Source organism: Diprion similis, chromosome 3 (genome assembly GCF_021155765.1).
Source record: "Diprion similis isolate iyDipSimi1 chromosome 3, iyDipSimi1.1, whole genome shotgun sequence".
In the NCBI taxonomy this organism is placed as follows: Eukaryota; Metazoa; Arthropoda; class Insecta; order Hymenoptera; family Diprionidae; genus Diprion; species Diprion similis.
In genome coordinates, this window is record NC_060107.1 from 9,509,399 (window position 1) to 9,527,261 (window position 17,863).

Sequence of the window (17,863 nt, forward strand, 5' to 3'; positions counted from 1 at the left end):
ACCGGGGCAACGTCGACGAGAGGTTGAACGTCGCGATTATATATATATACGCGAGAATTCCGTATGTCTCTGTGTATTTGGTACCGCAAAAGTCGACTTACAATTTATATATCTCGACGAAGGCTATGTTTGGCACTGAATTAGCATACATACTTGCCCCAATCCGTGAAACAGCATCTTTTACTATCTGAAAGATGACGAGATGGCGCTTAATTATGCCTGTGAAGCTTGTAACAGTGGTAATGGCAAAGATTTTTATATCTTGTACGATTTTAAGTCGCGTTTATTACGCTAATTTTAGTCCTTCTTTTGTAATATATGGTTTTATTGAGAGGTTATTTTTTCAACGTCGAAATTCCTTCCGTTCGATTTTTCTTCTATGCTATCATCAATTCTTACAATATCATCCTTTAAGTGCTAGTTTTCAAAATTTGAAATATCTATAGCGTCAAAAAAATAATTAGCTATGGGTGATTTTTCTAGTTTCTTTGCTCCAAGCTCGAGTTTAAAAATTCTTGCCTTGCTTAAAGCCGCGTCAAATAGTACAAAGAACGTATTGAACATTGAAAAAATTCGATTCTATACCGTTGAAATCGCTGGAAAAAGACCAAACTCAATATTTAATATACGGTTAAGGCAAAGTAATTTCTTTCTTCGATGTACCTCCAACTGTGTTTTGTTGTCACGTGATTTTATCAAAAAACGGTGTACAAACAAGTTCAGTTCAATCGATAACTCTTGACTTATAACATCTCCGGTTAATTAAATCGTGATATGATCCTCTGGCGATATTTGTGTGTTTTACGCGGTTGTATGACGCAATCGTTCTACGCCGAGATGGCTGCTAGACCTCAATATTATAGGCTTCGAAACGTTCAGCACCGTTTTTAAACTCTCAGGAGAGTCAAGTAGGTTTTTTTCGTCCTCCCAAACTTGGTCCGCCTCTCTCAAAGTACGCACAACTATATTACACACGTGCGTCCGACGCTTGATCCTCGAATACCATTCTAGGTATTCACCCCGGAAGTCGTTAGTGTTCGGAGTAAAAACTACGCGTGGCTTTTTTTTTTAAACCTTTTTTTTCGCGATTTTTTTTTTTTCGTCTTTTGCACTACACAGAGAGAGAGAGAGAGAGAAAGAGTTTAATTTGCTACGTATTTTTGAATCTCAACTCATTACTTTGTATGACTTGTTATACTCTTGGATTGGCAGATCCGACTTATTGTTAGACATCGTAGCAGCACAGAAATTCAAATATACCTACGCGTATACATCGATTTCATTGCTCATGATAAAAAAAAAAACGTGACAACAATTAATATTTGCTTATTTAGGTACTGCGTACCTGTAGACGACGTACAATTGCAATCCATTTGTACAAGTTAGATTGGCCTGAACTGCCGCGTTGAAAGCACTTCCAGCTATTCATACAATTTTTATAACAATACTACATACAATGATCTTCGTTACTTCGTATATAACTCCAAGAAACCCCGGGTAATAAGATTCAGACAGAATCATCGAATTTTTATAGTCTTTCTGATTTCACATCCGCCATATTGGATTTAGAAATTACCAAAATCTGAGCTTAGATTCGTTATCAGCGACCCCAGAAACCCCCGAGTAACAAAATTCACGGCAAAATATTGCGATGAAAAATGTCTGACTAGAAGGGTTAAACTACAATCCTATAAGTACCAATCGTTGGAACCATGCATGCGAATATTGATGTAAAATACGACCAATCAGAGGTGTAGCTAGATGTGTGAAAGATGAGATTCTAATACGATATTGTTCTCCTCTGTGATTCAGGTAGCGAAAACGGATAATGGTGGCATCGCAGAACGACGGTGGAAGAAGTGGAGGCGGAAATGGCGTCGATGACGACGCGGTTTACACGGTGTCGGTTAGCGGCGGTGGTTACAGAAACGAGGGCTTTAAGGAGGATGGAAACGACGGAATACCACCCGAGCCGACGAAGCCACCTCAAATAGCGCCGCCAGACGACGACTCTCAGTCGCGTAAGTTCAAGCTTTCGCGAAGTGAGAAATGGCGGATACTGAAGAACATCGGCGCCGTATCGGTCGCCTTCATGGTCCAGTTCACCGCCTTCCAGGGTACCGCCAATCTCCAGTCATCCATCAACGCCAGCGAGGGTCTCGGCACGGTCTCGCTTTCCGCCATTTACGCAGCCCTTGTTCTCTCCTGTATATTCGTGCCCACATTCGTCATCAAGAGGCTCACCGTCAAGTGGACCCTCTGCTTGTCCTTGCTCTGCTACGTTCCTTACATTGGCGCCCAGTTCTACCCAAAATTCTACACCCTTGTACCCGCTGGAGTGCTTCTTGGTCTCGGCGCAGCACCCATGTGGGCAGCCAAGGCCACCTACCTCACCCAGGTCGCCGGTGTTTACGCCAAGCTCACCGACCAGCCCGTTGACGCCATCGTCGTACGGTTCTTCGGGTTCTTCTTCCTTGCCTGGCAGACCGCTGAACTCTGGGGAAACCTCATCTCCTCTTTGGGTAAGTTCAGTTTCTACTTTACCCTCCGAGCAGGGTTTCCTACCTTACCTTTAGAGCGTGATTTTTTATCTTATCTTCCGAGTAAGAGCTCTTGAAATCGCCGATCGTTCGCGTTTTTGCACTTCTAGGATGACGGAAATTATGGGGGGCTGATGACCTGACTTTGGTTTAGGTACTCTGCGGCAATTAGAGATAGTGGACAAGGTTTTGGCGAAATTACACGAAAATTGGTCCAGTAGTCTTTGAGATCGTCGGTAAAAAATGAAAAAATCTCTTTTAGTAACAGTGGTCTTATAGACTATAACATTTTAGAGGTAGTATAGAAGCTTTTGGTAAAATTTTACCAATATTGGTTCACTAGTTTCTGAGATTATCGCAGATAAACAAACTAACTGTTTCGAAAAATGAACTTTTCCCGGAAATCATGCTTTGAGCTTGTTTCGAAAAGCTGTTAATGATTTTCAGGTATTTTCTCAACGAAAATTCGATACAAATTCAATTATTCGATACTGAAGACAATCGTATGAAGTTTGGTTACTCGATACGAGCAGAAATCGATTTGACACGGTCGTTCGTGTATGAAAAATTCGTTTACCTGAGGCAAGCTGAATTTCCTCACGAATTTTCAGCATTAGTCGGCTCAAATTTACACCCAAACCGCGTACGGATTAGAATTTTTAAACTGAAGAAAAAACACTTGAGTATTTTTTCGCCGAACGTGTGGAATTATAAGCGAAATTTTTAGCAGTCTACAACCTGTTTCCTTCGATCAAATATACACTCGGCAAAGTCGAAGCTTCCATCGTAGAAGCGAGTCACGAGTTTACGATATGTAATATGAACGTATAGTGATTCGAGTTTGTAAAAAGTGACCACAACTCCCGATGATAAATTTGGTATGCGAATTGTGTGTGGAGCGTTGTCAATATATATACGACTTTAAAAGTCACCGCACAATTTCGTTGGATATCTTTGTTGCGTAACAATATCGTGACAAAGTTATAGACGCGATTAATGCTGAATCGATTTGACGGATATCTACATGTATTTATACTTTTATTGCATCGATTTGATTATTTTTTTACAAAATCATTTTCAATTAATATTACACCTTTACATGCAATCAGTCATTATAGTAGAGCGCTGAATGTGAGATTAACAATAAGAGAAAAAAAAAGTCTCCGATAATTTTCAACCGTCGAAAGTTTGCACATCTTTTATTCACTGCCATATTGAGCAACGTGCTTAAACGTGCGATGTCTGAAGTTCGATTGAGAAAGTGAACTAAGGAATAAAGTAAGCTGTGTATTTTATATCGACGCGACGTGTAGCTTAGCGTGAATTTCATTTCGTTTGCTTTGTATTATGTCAAGGCGATTTTGCAAGGTACGGTTTTTTATTCAAGGGATTTGATGAAAATATAAGATTAGTCGGAAGGCAACGTTATATATACGGATACCAGAAAAATATCATCATTCATATTGACAATAACTTTCGAGCTAATTATTTCTTCTCAGGATTCAACGATGTTCAAATTGTAACATCGATAACTTTGTATTGCAAATTGAAGCGAAACAAAGCAGGAATATTGATCAAAAATTTTCTGTATCGATCGATCATTTTTTTAAAACTGAGAAGGGGGATTAAATTACATACTTCAAAAATTGAGTAATCTTTCGATGCCAAACTGCAAAATTTACTCAGGTTCACATCTGACATAATTATCGATTTTTAATTTGAATTCCCAGACAATTGACCAGTCGATCAAATATTCGTTAAAAATTTGAAAACTACAAAAACTCATCGTGAAGAAATTACCTGGTTGTTGATCCGTTAAGTTGTTCGATAAACGCAACGGTTAATAACATTTTTTTTTTGCATTCATCGCGATTTGTTTTATGGGTGAATATCACGAAATGTGTATTTTCGCATTTTTCATTGGCTCCATAAGTGTCGCAATTAGGCACCATTGCCGCGGTTCTCGATCCTTTCGAGTAACAAGCTCCTCCATGGTTCATGAAAAAACGAACCATAATCGCACCTACCGACAACGTTTTTGCCGATCGTTCGTTATTTGCTATATTTTTATGCTCCGGTCTCACCTGTTTATCACGTGCTAAGATTCCCCCTAATTAGCGTAACGTATCGCTTCTATTATACATTATGTTATACACTAACAGTTGATATTATAAAAAATTTAATTACCTGGTGATCTTTGCGGTAGAAAAAGTCGATTCATCGCCATAGATGTAGACGATAACTTAGACGACTGTGTCTCGCACACCAAATGTTCACGATATCAAGTATGAATTTTTATTTTATTTCCCGTAGCGAGTGAATCGAAATTGTTGTAAAAAATCGAACGGGAATGTTAATCAAAATCCAGTCTGAGAAAGAGGACAATATCGTGATAAAAAATGGCGCGTGGCTCGATCACGAGTATCAATCGTTGCGCGTCTGATCGTATTCAAGGTTCTATCCCTGTTGCAGTAGAAAGATCAATGCGTGATCGGACGCTCGGATGACGTTTGAGCCAGGCTTACGTCGCGTCGGTGTTCTTTAAATTGGTTATTATGCCTATTGTTTATTGTATGTACATTGAATAACATTGTTGATTTTATTCTTTTTTTTTTATCTTTGTCAAGTTATTTTATTTTCTTTCTTACTTATCTTTGCAGTGCGTAACGAGAAAAAAAGTAGAATATCTTCAGAATAAATGCTCGTGTATCGTGCGAAGTGAGACGGAGATTCTTTTTTATTCTTTTTGTACATCTTAATGTGTTACGTAAAAATGTTATGATAAAAGAACAAAATGTCAATGACAAAATTTTGATAATTATCGAATCAGAAAATCGACTTTTTTTTGTAAACGAAACAAGTTTATTTTGTGTAATGTATACAATGTATTTTGTTAATAAGGAGTTGAAAAAGGAATGTGGTAAAATAAATGACGTTCCTTCGACTGTGAATAAATTTCGAAATTTTATGTAACTATGTAATAATGTGTATATTGCTTAAAAAGTTAGTTACTGTGCATATAAATGTATGCCTATGCATGTATATATAATAACAGGAATATCTTAGAGCGAAGTGAGGAATATTTAATAGGTTATGCAGATTATCAAATGAAAAATTGAAGAAAATTATACTTCCTTCTACCTTGATTGTAAAAATTGGGTGAATATTTTTTAAATTGTAAAGAAATATTCCATATTTGGATTTTTTTTTTTCTCTCCAATTATACGACTTTTTTTCTATACTAACGTATCTTTCATGTTTGTTACATCAATTTACAAACTTTATGTGTACGTTTTAGAATCGTAAAAGAAATCGGCTCTTCGGTGACATTTCGCGATGGCACGCGATCATGCCTGCCTGTGTAACATTTCATATATATATATATATACGTATCTATATATAACTGCCGCATACAGATACATAGGTATGTACATATATCTGTACATTGAACCGTTAGCAAAAACGGTTGTTCGATAAAGTTAATACCTTGTATAACGCGGGATTAGCACGGATCGTCGAAAACGGGTGAAAGTAGTTTGCGAGAAATTATGTGGTATACATGCAGTCTACCTGTGTATACCTATCTATATATATACATGAATATACACACACACACACATGTATAAAAGCTACGTCTCGCGTCTCGACGACACGATTCAAGAATGCAGAATGTTCAATAACAATTCCACGTAAAATCGTTTGGCTTTGAGTAACGCCTCGGGCCGATTCTTACCTTAAATTTTAATGACCTGTACGTATATATATGTATATATATATATATTTATATATATACATATGCAGAAAATATGTATACATAACCGTGTATTATATGTGTAAATATACACAAGTTGTTTGTGCAAACTTTTATTTGCGCAAACTTTTATTTGCGCAAGTGTATATAGTTATAGATTGTATTATTTTTGCCGATCTAGACATTGATGCTTAATTCGCACAAGTTTTTTTGGTAGTTTTTTTTTTTCTCTTACGTTCTGTCTTGTTTCTAGCGTGATTTTATGAATATCGTTTCTTCGAAGAAGGATATACGAACAGGGTCGAATAAACTATCCAATACAGATGCTGCTCGTCGTGGTTATGATAATAATAATAATAATAATGATGACGATGATGACGATATAGCTATAACTTCTTAGAAATGATTTCTCCACATAATTTTTTAGTATATTTGAAAATTTATTCCATACATGGTTCCCATAAATTTTCACTTACAATTAATTGAATATAAACAGCGTTAAATAATAACAATAGTAACGATTGTAGCAATAATAATAACAGTCATTGATTTATTTCAACTTACATGCTATTCATATAGGTATACAATTTTTAATCGATGATTATTCGTGTCTAATGAGTGATAATATCACTTAGAGACAGAATTTAAGAAAAAAATAATTACAATGTACAATTAAAAATTCCTATAAAAGAGAGATAAATATTGTAATTGTATCATGTACTATATACGTGACATTAATACTATACAGTGATGAAAAAAATGTCACAGATTTGATACTTCAGGCGACGTGTTCCTTTTTTTTCGTATAAAAGATAATTGAAATTAAGAATAAAAATTGAATATAAGAGAAAATTGATAAAGGAAAAGATTTCTTAAATGCAATTGTGAAACGCGTTGCATACGCAGGTGAAGAAAATACAGCGAAAAAAAACGCCGTCAAGCTCCAAGGAAGGAAAAGTAAAGGAATAAGATTAAAAAGAAGAAGAAAAAAAAAAAAGAGAGAACGATCAGCCCTGGCGCGACGGGCGCGTCGCCAACGTGACGTCCTTGGGCGTCCTTGGACGTCAATATGGACGCTTAATTCGCAATATTTTTTACTCTATCCTGCAACCGCCGAGTATTCCGAGGCACGGAAACGCCTCGTCAGCAGCAACCTGCATTTTGCAACTGCCATATTGCCTCGTCGTCATTTTTTTTTTTTTTTTTTATTTGCAATATTTATTTTGCGAAATAGAATTTAAGCAGGAATCACGCGAAGGGATTATCGAATATTTATCATTTTTGTAAAATGATCGAAAAACCATTTTTGTTTTTTGTTTTCTGCACTTTTATTTGTACGGAATTAGTTTGAACGTGCAATTTGAAAAACGAGTTACTACGATTCCTCGTAATAAATTCTTATAAAAAGTGTAATTATTGTATTATTATTATTTTTCTTGTTTTTTTTTTTTAGTTTCTTGTTTAATTAATTCAACTTGTAATTTATCACACTTAATTATAGTTCTTAATTTTTCGTTAACGGTACGACGATCTGTGTTTAGAAAATTAGATTAGATTAGTTTTGAAAAACTTGTCAGATCGTAATAATCAGCTCATCTGTAATCTCGTGCAGAAAAAATTGCAATAGAGAATGAAAAAACGATCTCAGTGACACTTTTTTCTCCAAAAGTAAATATCTTCTTTTTTTTTTTTTTTAGAAAACATTAGTCAAGGCAGACGTTAAATAATTTCTAAAGAAAATTGTTAGGAAAAAAAAAATCGTGATCGCAGTTTTTTTTTTTTTTTTCTTTGAATTCTTCTCTTCGGCAACGATCGATTAACTTTTGACAAGTTTTAACGCCAACTTCTGTTATTATTCTGATTCCAGTTTTGAGCAACGGAGAGTTTGGCAGCGGTGATGGAAATCACACAGTTAACGAGGAGAAGATCCGGCTTTGCGGTGCTAATTTCTGCGTCGTTGGTGCCGGCGCAAACGAAGTCGTCGAGAGGCCTCCAGACTCGGAAATCTACGAGATATCGTCCATTTATCTAGCTTGCGTGGTGCTCGCGGTGATAATAGTTGCTCTATTCGTCGATCCGCTTTCGAGGTGAGTTTATCATAGATCGTTAAAATTCTGTCCCTTCAGTTTTCCATTTTTCATTTGCGTCCTTACTTTAGTGAACTTTTTCTGTTCTCCCTGTTTGTGGAAAATTTCTGCGTCCATAGGTGATCCATAAAGCCCGAGATATTCGTGCCGATCATTCTTGAATAAAATATAACACGACCTCGGATTATTTTTCTCCGTATGGGTGCAGCCTTCGCGTTTAAACACTATTTGGCAATGTTAGTTTGGCTAATCTTTTATGCATAAGACACAGATTAGTCCTTGCTTTATAATAATAATAATAATAATAATAATAAAACGACGTAAGTTGTACCCCGAAATAAAGAAAAGAAGACGAAAAAAAGGAAGGAAAGAATGAGAAAGAGAGAGAGAGGGAGAGAGAGAGATATATATAGAGAAAAAACGACGTTGCGAGGAATTCGCTTTTCAGAACTGTCACGAATTAATATTACAAATCGCGACTGCACGCTTTGTGTATGTAATAATTAAAGAGCCTGAATGATTGACGCATAACAAACCGAGATAATAGTAATGATAACAATAACACGTTGTGTTGTCGTTGTTTTTTTATTTATTTTTTTTGTTTCTTTTTCACTATTCGTACGAAACAAATCTCCGTTCATGTTTCGACAAACCGGCGCTGACGAGACGAACGTTTTTTTAATCCGGTATCGTGAGTATAAGATTTAACAAAGAAAGAAGTAAGAGAGAGAGAGAGAAAAAAAAAAAAGAAAATCAAACGAACAATTGATTGATACTTTTTTCATCAACGGTGACCAACGATCACGGTATATTATTTACAATTATACAATACATGGATATTTTTTTTCAATCTTCTTTTATTAGGCACCTTTTTTTTTGTTATAACCATCGACCTGTAACTGGGTGCTTCGAAAATTGCACACTCACGTATTACTCGCGCCAATTTATTATCGCGTGAACAAATGGGTGTAACAATTTACACGTCCTTGCGAGAGCCACACATATTTTCAAAGAAAATTATTCAGAATTACTTCGCGTCCAGCCTTGAACTGCTCTCTGCAACGTGTATTATACCTCTACGTGCATTTCACGGTCACTTGCTCAAACGAGATGTCGAATTAATCGTTGCCTTGAATCAACGATAACGAAACCCCGCGTGTGTGCAAATATGTACTCTTTATTATATATATATATATATATATATACGTTTTCAACGAGGCGATAGATGAAGAAAAATAATCAATTTTCGTCACTTATTTACACGAGTACTATGTATGGAATATATTTATATATACATACACATGCTGCAGTATTATGTGCTGCGTCATTCTTAGCGCCTCGCAGTTTCATCTTCGTTTTTGCAAAGCTTGTTGAATTTTCTTTTGATGCTGTTGAGAAAGTCGGTTGTTTAAGAATCGATAACTTTTACGAATATTCAGTATTCATCACATCATTTTCTTCAAATTCACTGAAATAAGTATTTTCTCGCAGTCGTTTGATAAAATCAATATTGGTATCCACAATGTTGTAAGATTAAATATTTAACAATGCCAAAATATGGATGGAAAATAATCATTTTTATCAATTTATATGGAAATTGGAAACTACAGTTTTCTGAACAAAATTAACCATGTCTTCAATATTTTTTATTATTGTATTCATAAATAATGTGGACAAATTAATACACAAGTAATAGATCATTTGATAAATACTAAAATTTACGCGGTTATGGCGTGATAAAATCCTTACCTTAAACATCAAAAAAGAGTTCCACAGCGAATTGCAAGCTTTTGCAGCTGCTTTCAGGATTAGCGAATAAATGATCAACCACACCGGTTTGTTGTGGGCGTCAATGCTGCACGAAGTTCTATAATCAATGTTTTTTCTTTTCTCTTATGGATTGCATTCTATATTCCACAAAATACATTTCGTCAGACTTAATTTCGAAACCGGTTAAGGTTACAACCTGATTTCTTCGCTCGTTGCACCGATGATCTTCTCAAATAATCCGTTACCCGAAACAGTTTCCTCGCTTAATTGTGTCCATTATACAACCCGTTACACACATTACGCGCGAATTACAATGCGAATTTATTTACTACAATTAGCCTGCAATTAAAATTTCGTCAAGTAAACGTCTGTCGTCTAATAACATTAAAGACAAAACAAAGGATTTAAACATATTTCTCTCGTCTCCTTGTTATTCAAGACTGCACGAGCAGACTGCAAATATGTACAACACATTTTGCTACACATGTGTACCTTATCCATATGGTATATTTACGCGTTTGTACTTCGCGAAAACTGTATCCCCGGGTTGAGTAACACATTCGTAAACTTTATTACGTATGTGTGTAACATGCGTGTGTATGAAATAATTTATGTTATATAATATTTCATATATATATATATATATTCATATTTAGTTTTGTCTGTCAGCAAATACGCGAAGAAAAATTTTACCCGCGTCTGTTTTTGTATCGTGAAAACGCTGCGCTGCATTACTTTAATATAGAGTGAATTGCTAACGACTGCATGCCTCGTCGTCTGCTAATAATCGGAGAGCAGTTGTTTCCCAGGGTGACTAACCGTCGTGAACGTAACGTCAAAAATTTTGACAATTGTCACCGTCACTTGTACTCAAAACCTATATCTGTAAAAAAATTTCATGGTTGGTTACCCTGGGAAACAATTGCTCTCCGATTTTTAGCAGACGACGGAACATGCAGTTGTCAGCGATTTACTCAGAATATATACGTATACAAGAGATAGTTTTTTGCGATTTTAATCTTTCTGCATACACTTTTTCACACCGTTTTATTTTTCGATACTAACTATTGTCGTTAACATAACCTATATACGTACAATTTAGGCATTGAATTCACCGCGATTCTTTTCCATATATCTAAAACACAGGAAGCGTTGAGTCCGAATTTGAACTAAGTTTTTTTCTGATTTGGAATTCTCCTATGGTTCGTTGTTGTTCAATGCAGCGAAATATGTCATACATGCTCGTATCCTGCACCTGCAACGCAGCGCTGCAAGTTTGATCTCGGATTGTCTACAAGTATTACGAAACAAAGGTAATGACGACCAAACTTTATCTGTGTGTACGCGTGCGTGTGGCGTTCTCTAACAATAAGTAAAACCTAGAGATCCTCCCTCATTCTCATCGAGGTATGTGATTACAAAATGGCGGACATCCGACGGGCAACGCATGAACGCGCTCGGTTGTTGTTTCGTCTGCACATGGTTTCGTTGCAGATAGTATAATATTCGCGAACGACGTATACGTTTATGTAACACCAGTGGTTGGTATTCATCGAAAAGTTACCTTCTTTTATTCTCGTATATTATCTGTATTTTTAGGTAATTATTTGTAATTTTTTTTTTTTTTTGTCGTGAGTTCATCGCGATTATGCGAGCAAAACTCCAGTAGCAGAGATAATTTGTTTTTCGATTTTAGCGCTACTTACTCTTGTTATATGTATATGTTATATACTTACATCCAATTACTCGTAACAGATTTTCTGTTTTAAACGTATAACGAGGCATGCATTTATACTGCATTTATATGCTCATATGCTCATGTACGCACAATGAAGAAAACGAGGCAAAGAGAACAACCTTCGTTCGCTTTGTTATCGGGAGGGACGTGATTGTACTGAAAAGCTGTGGCAACACCGCATATATGCACCCATTATATCTATAAGTGCCTACATATGCGGCTCGAGAGTCGCAACGTAACCTGTGTGCTTCACGCATCCTCTTAAAGGTTAAGGAAACCGCATTTCCTTTTTCTCCTTCTTTGTTTTCTTCTATTTTCAATTCGTGGATACTCAAGAAAGCCAATAGTTTTAAATTTATGTGCAACGGCGATTGGACGATTCGATCTTGTCGGTATCACATGCATGATTCATGTTATGCATGAAGAGTCCGAAATTGGTGGACACACTGCTAAGTTCTGTGACGTACATTATTACTAACAAGTCTAGAGAAGCTTGCTTAGGTACAATGGCCATGGACGTACCTACTTCCAGTTGTTTGCATCGCGTAGTCGATCGCGGCTGGCACTAATAATTAGCTTGCCTCAGATACACACCGATTATACTTATGTTCATCATTGTCATTGATTGCGAGCTGAATGTAATTTTTTTATTTTATTTTTTTCTCCTTATTTCCACCTAATTCTCTCGTATTCATTCTCATTGTCAGATCTGTAGTATATTTGAGTATAAGCAGCGCTTCAAAGATGTTATTTTTTGTTTATTATATATACTCGGGTAATTCGAAATAAAGAACGACGATCAGAGATACGAAGAAGCCACGCGAAATCTTAAAACTGTCGTACTTGTCTGTACGTGTTTTAAGGAGAGTAAAAAAAAATGTCACTTTCAATGATCATTACGTATTTTACTTTCCGGTGCGTATATATAAGACCGAAAACAATGCGCTGCGGAAAAGAAACAAGGAAATAATAACAATCTGGTGTGTCGTTTTACAATTAGTCGACAACGCGGTTCGTCCGTCCGGCACAAACTTATGGAGCAAATAATATAAATATATGTGCACGCGGTCTCCGATTGGCTTTATCTTTGTTTTCTTGGTTTAAAGTTCGCGCCAATATAACTTGCTTCCTGTAAACCGTACGGCAACTGTTAAATTCTCTGCAGTCCAGTTGTTTTTCTTTCCCTGTTTGCTCTTTCATTTGCCGCTGACCCAATATGGATTGTTTTAACAATTCTGGGACTATATACACACGCATTTATATTTACTCATAAATTGTTCGTTATGCGGGTGGAGATTAGGTTATGTTTCCACGAACGATTCTCGATCCGTTCATATTATTTTCCTTCTCCTACTTCACCTCAAGGATAAATAATTCTTGAAAACTTGTTATTCTAATTATTGGCAATCAGTCAAAGAGCAGATTTGCAGAACCACACGGAAGCTTGGTAATTTGACTGCACGCTAATTGCCTGTCTTGTAATTTCTCTCTCCACGGTTATCTACGACTCAGGCGCCGCCATCTCATTTCCTTTTTTCTTCGGTACCCTCGTTTTGCGTCTCTTGCGATGATGAAAAAGGGTGGAAAAGTTTTTCACTTTGATGTGGAATTTTCGAAATCTTGTAGAGAATGTTTCAGAAGAGGGTAAATTCAAATAAACGAATCGCATACATTATTCTTGCAAAATGCCAAATGTTTGCATAAAAAAACATTTGACTCATACAACAACATAAGCTCATGAAATTAAACAAAGAATTTTTTTTATAAAATGTATTTAACATTCCGTGTTCATTCTTTTCGCCTATGAAACCTTTTTTTTTTCCTCTTTGATACACCTCCGAACACCATTTCGTTTTTCATTTTATGTTTCGCTGTTTGTATTTATTCACTTTAACACATATTTAAAATCAACTATAGGATCCCAGATTTCGAATTAAACGGGAGTTTCCTGACGTGATGGAACTTCTTGAATATATTTATTCCGGTTTCAGTGAGTCAAAATCTATAAAATACAATATAAAAAAAAAAATGTGTGCAGTTTTTTGTTGCATATCTGTATAATGCGTATAAAAGTCGTCAACTGCAGTTGAATAACCGTCGAAAATCTCACTAGATTAACAAGTGTGGGTTGTTGAACCTGCGATTACGCAATAAAATAATATCTTATATGAGAAGGTGATCCGATTGTAATAGCTGAATCGTAAACCTGGCCGCATTCTTCCACGAATAAGTTGACAACAAACCGCAAAATATCTTCCGCATATCATTGACATGTATAGCGTATGCAGTATCTTGTATATATATATATATATATATATATATATAGGTATAATACACAGGTAGTGACTGTGCTGAATGAGTTAACGGCAAGATATAAGAACAAGGACGGATAGACTTACTTAGTAGGTGTATATACGTTTTACATGTATATATGTATACATGTCGTACACACCTGTTGCGCGAAATGCTACACGTGACAAGCTGAAACCTGACTCACTGAATTTATCCACGTACGAATGTAAATATATCTCTCTCACCTACTCACTAGAGTTTAAAATATACATATATACTTGAATATAATGCAGTTGAAACTGTTTATTGATGCCTCAAAATTTTTTCGATAGTTCATTTCACGTTTATCGCAAAATTCTGGGATTCCCTCGCCAATATTTTATCGCGTAAAAAGCAGACGCTTTGAACAGAGAGGGGTGGGGGTCTAAGTTCTGTGAATCAATTTTTTTACTGCATAATTTACGATATATGAAAATAATTGAAAAAATTGTTCACACAAATTTGAATATTCGAGAAAGAAATTTATTTCACGCTTGATAAAATTTTTTCAATTTTAAGCTTAAGAACGCGTCGCAAAATTCTGATATAAATCGGGTTTATAGTTTGATGTCGATATTACAACACCCAATTAAATGGACACCGATCTCGTACTTACACCAAATCTGAAAAAACCAATAATACGAGGATTCTGAAAAGACATTATAAACTGGCTGGCATTGTTTCTAATTGTTTTTACAATCTGCAACAAAAAGCGACAAAATTTTATGTAACTGAATTCCATTCTCTCACGACTACAAGAACAAAGTGTACTTACCTCCATTACACTCGATGCAAGGGAAAAAAGAAGAAGAAGAAGAAAAATAAAGATAAAATGGTATCAGAATGACTAGCGCGTTTCGAATTTTTCATTCCTCTTGTAACAACATTTTCCGGGCGTCCTTCTGCAGTTGTACCAAAGTAAATCAGATATATGTAGTTATATTGTACGTATATGTCGCTACCGAGTGATCTCGTAACTCGATTTCTCGACATACCTTTGTTCACCGAGTAGTTACATATATCTACCAACGATCTGCACCTTTTACACTGTACATAGCAGTGTGCAAAGTCTGTTCTAACTACTCAGGCACGTTTTTAGCCGCGAGAGAGCAGACCGAGACTTCTTACTGTGCAGGCACATAGTGAATAGAAGCAGTTATGTACGCACGACAAATCGTTGGCGATCGGTATACGATGTCGATACACGACCTTCGACTGTAATAGATACTCGCATATCCCATACCTATAAGACTCGTCGCGATAGTCTTAGATCGTGAAGAATCTTGAGCATTTGTCCTGGCTCTGTGTAACAAACGTTTGTAATTTTCCGCAACGATCAATGTTAACTTTTGACTCGCTAAGCGGCAGTGCGAGACCTCATTTGGTTTACAACACCTCGGTTCCACGAAAGAAGAAGAAAAAAAAGACGAAGAAAAAAATAAAGAAAATCGGTTCAAAATGGCCGAGTCATCGGTGTCTTCTGAATAAATTTAACAACCGCCGTTTCTTCTGCTGCTGCTGCAGGAGGCCAAGGATGTATTAAACACACGATACTCATGGGTCTCGAGGCTGGCACAGGATGGCACCAAACTCTTTATCACTGATAGTTTGTCCGAAGTTGTATATGCATACGTATGCATGTTATATACCTACACGTATATATACTATAGAGCCAGGTGCGATTGTTAGAATATTAATTAAAAACGTGCAATAGTCAGAGGGGAACAGCTGAGAGATGGAGAAAATTGACTATTCTTTTTGCAATCCAGTCTCGGTCGAGTCGATACGTAGGCACTGTGCTTGTGGAATATCGTCGACCTCCTGCAGTTCGTTGACGGGAAATATTGGCTGAAACGTGGGAGAAGAAGAGAGAATAAGAAAAAAAAAAAAAAAAAAAATAGAAATTAAACGAAAATAAAGGAGTGAAAAATTACTTCCTCGCGTGTGGAATCGCGATAAGTGGACGATTTCAGCACGGTTGTAAAACACGTCGGATATGAGAAAAATACGGGGAATCTTATGCTCGGATTTAATTATACAGAAGCCTCGATGGTCATTGAAATACACCATAACTCTAAAAAAAGGATATCCTGCTTCAATAAGGAGTTTTAAAAATCTGGAATAAATATCTACGTATCGGTTAAGGGTCGCAGGAAAAGCTTTCTGAGTTTTCCTAACCAGAATCGATCGTTTAAATATTTTAAAACATCGGAAAATTTGGGGTGAAAGGGAGAAAAAATTTTTTACCGAACTTTTTTTTCTACCGAATTAATTTCGAGCAAAAAAAAAAACGGACTGTGAAAGTCTATTCCTGAACTTTACGAGGAGTTTGAAAAATGTTTGGGATCAAATTCGATTCATATTCAATTAGGGTTAAATTTAACTCATAATCGTGTATAAACAATGCGAGTGTGTTTTAGTTGTAATTGAAAAATTTGGCCAAAAAGTTTTTTTTTCTTTTCTCTCCTTAAAATTGACACTCACAGCGAACAAAAATTTTGTTGATCGAAAAAAAGAATAAGGATATTGATGCGAAGATGGTTAAAATACTGCCGCAATAATACCCAAAGAATATAAAATAAAAATTATTATACTTGTATGTATAACCGCATCGTTATTGCAATTACGTATCAAGACTGTTTATTACCCTTACTGCAGACTTGTTTTTCCATTTTAAGTGCTGAAAAGTACGACTTTGTGAAAATACACTGCAACTACACACTTTATGATTCAGTAAGGAATGCACAGAACAGGATTATTAAATATATATAATAATAATAATCCTGACGTGATTTTCGAGATGAAATATTGGCAACTAGTGCAGTTAACGCTGCGTATTATGCGCTATATTCTATAGCAGATGTCGATTACAGGTACAAGAAAGATAAAAAAAGAAACAGGTTGAAAACAGTGAATATGGAAAAAAGAACAAGTAACTACATTTCTTTTCTCAATGAAAGTAGGTTGAAGAAAATATTTGTTGCAACGGATTATCTGTCATCTCTAAACTTCTACTGTCATATATCACAGATGATATTATTATTGAAATATTATTGCGATCCGTTTTACGCGCACGGAAAGTGAGACAAATAAAAGCTGTAAATATAAAGCTGCAACGGATACGAATGCGTGCAGTATACGAGTAGGTATGTACGCACTTGTTACACTTGTAACAACGTACGTATATCTTGAATATTGACGACATTAGCGCCCCGACACTGGAATAAACTGCTGTATACATTGATACGCGTGAAACATACGCCTTTGCACGCATACGTTGGTGCGAGTATATTTATACAGTATTTCAATGACATGTACCGTTACGGTGAAAATAACTAACATATTATATCGGAGAAAGGGGCATCCGGGACTTGCGACTGTGTCGCAGCAGGCACGCGATTAATTTACGTATCTTCCCCACTCGATCCTTCTCATGTCTATGGCTCCTGATAAAATTCACTCACCTGTAGACAGGCTGATAAAAAAACGCCTAACTTTGGCCTGACGATTACAATACAAGTAACTTTACTCTCCCCGATGGTAAAACAATTTTCTTTTATGCTTGTGTACAGGAGTTAATTATTTTATCATCGGAGTTCGTAGAGTTGAGGTAAAGGGTACCAGCGATTGACATGTCGTTTAGATC

At 36.1% G+C, this 17,863-nt stretch overlaps 1 protein-coding gene across 2 annotated transcripts in view; it reads left to right on the top strand.

The window, feature by feature from the left end:
* LOC124404020 (UNC93-like protein) overlaps window positions 1–17,863 on the top strand; it is a 54,669-nt gene that overhangs the window by 17,188 nt on the left and 19,618 nt on the right. For both annotated transcript variants that reach the window (XM_046877825.1, XM_046877824.1), the window contains exons 2-3: window positions 1,813–2,522; window positions 8,159–8,378. In XM_046877825.1, coding sequence (XP_046733781.1) covers window positions 1,829–2,522; window positions 8,159–8,378 — 914 coding nt within the window. In that variant the 5' untranslated portion in view covers window positions 1,813–1,828. The remainder of the gene's footprint in view (window positions 1–1,812; window positions 2,523–8,158; window positions 8,379–17,863) is intronic.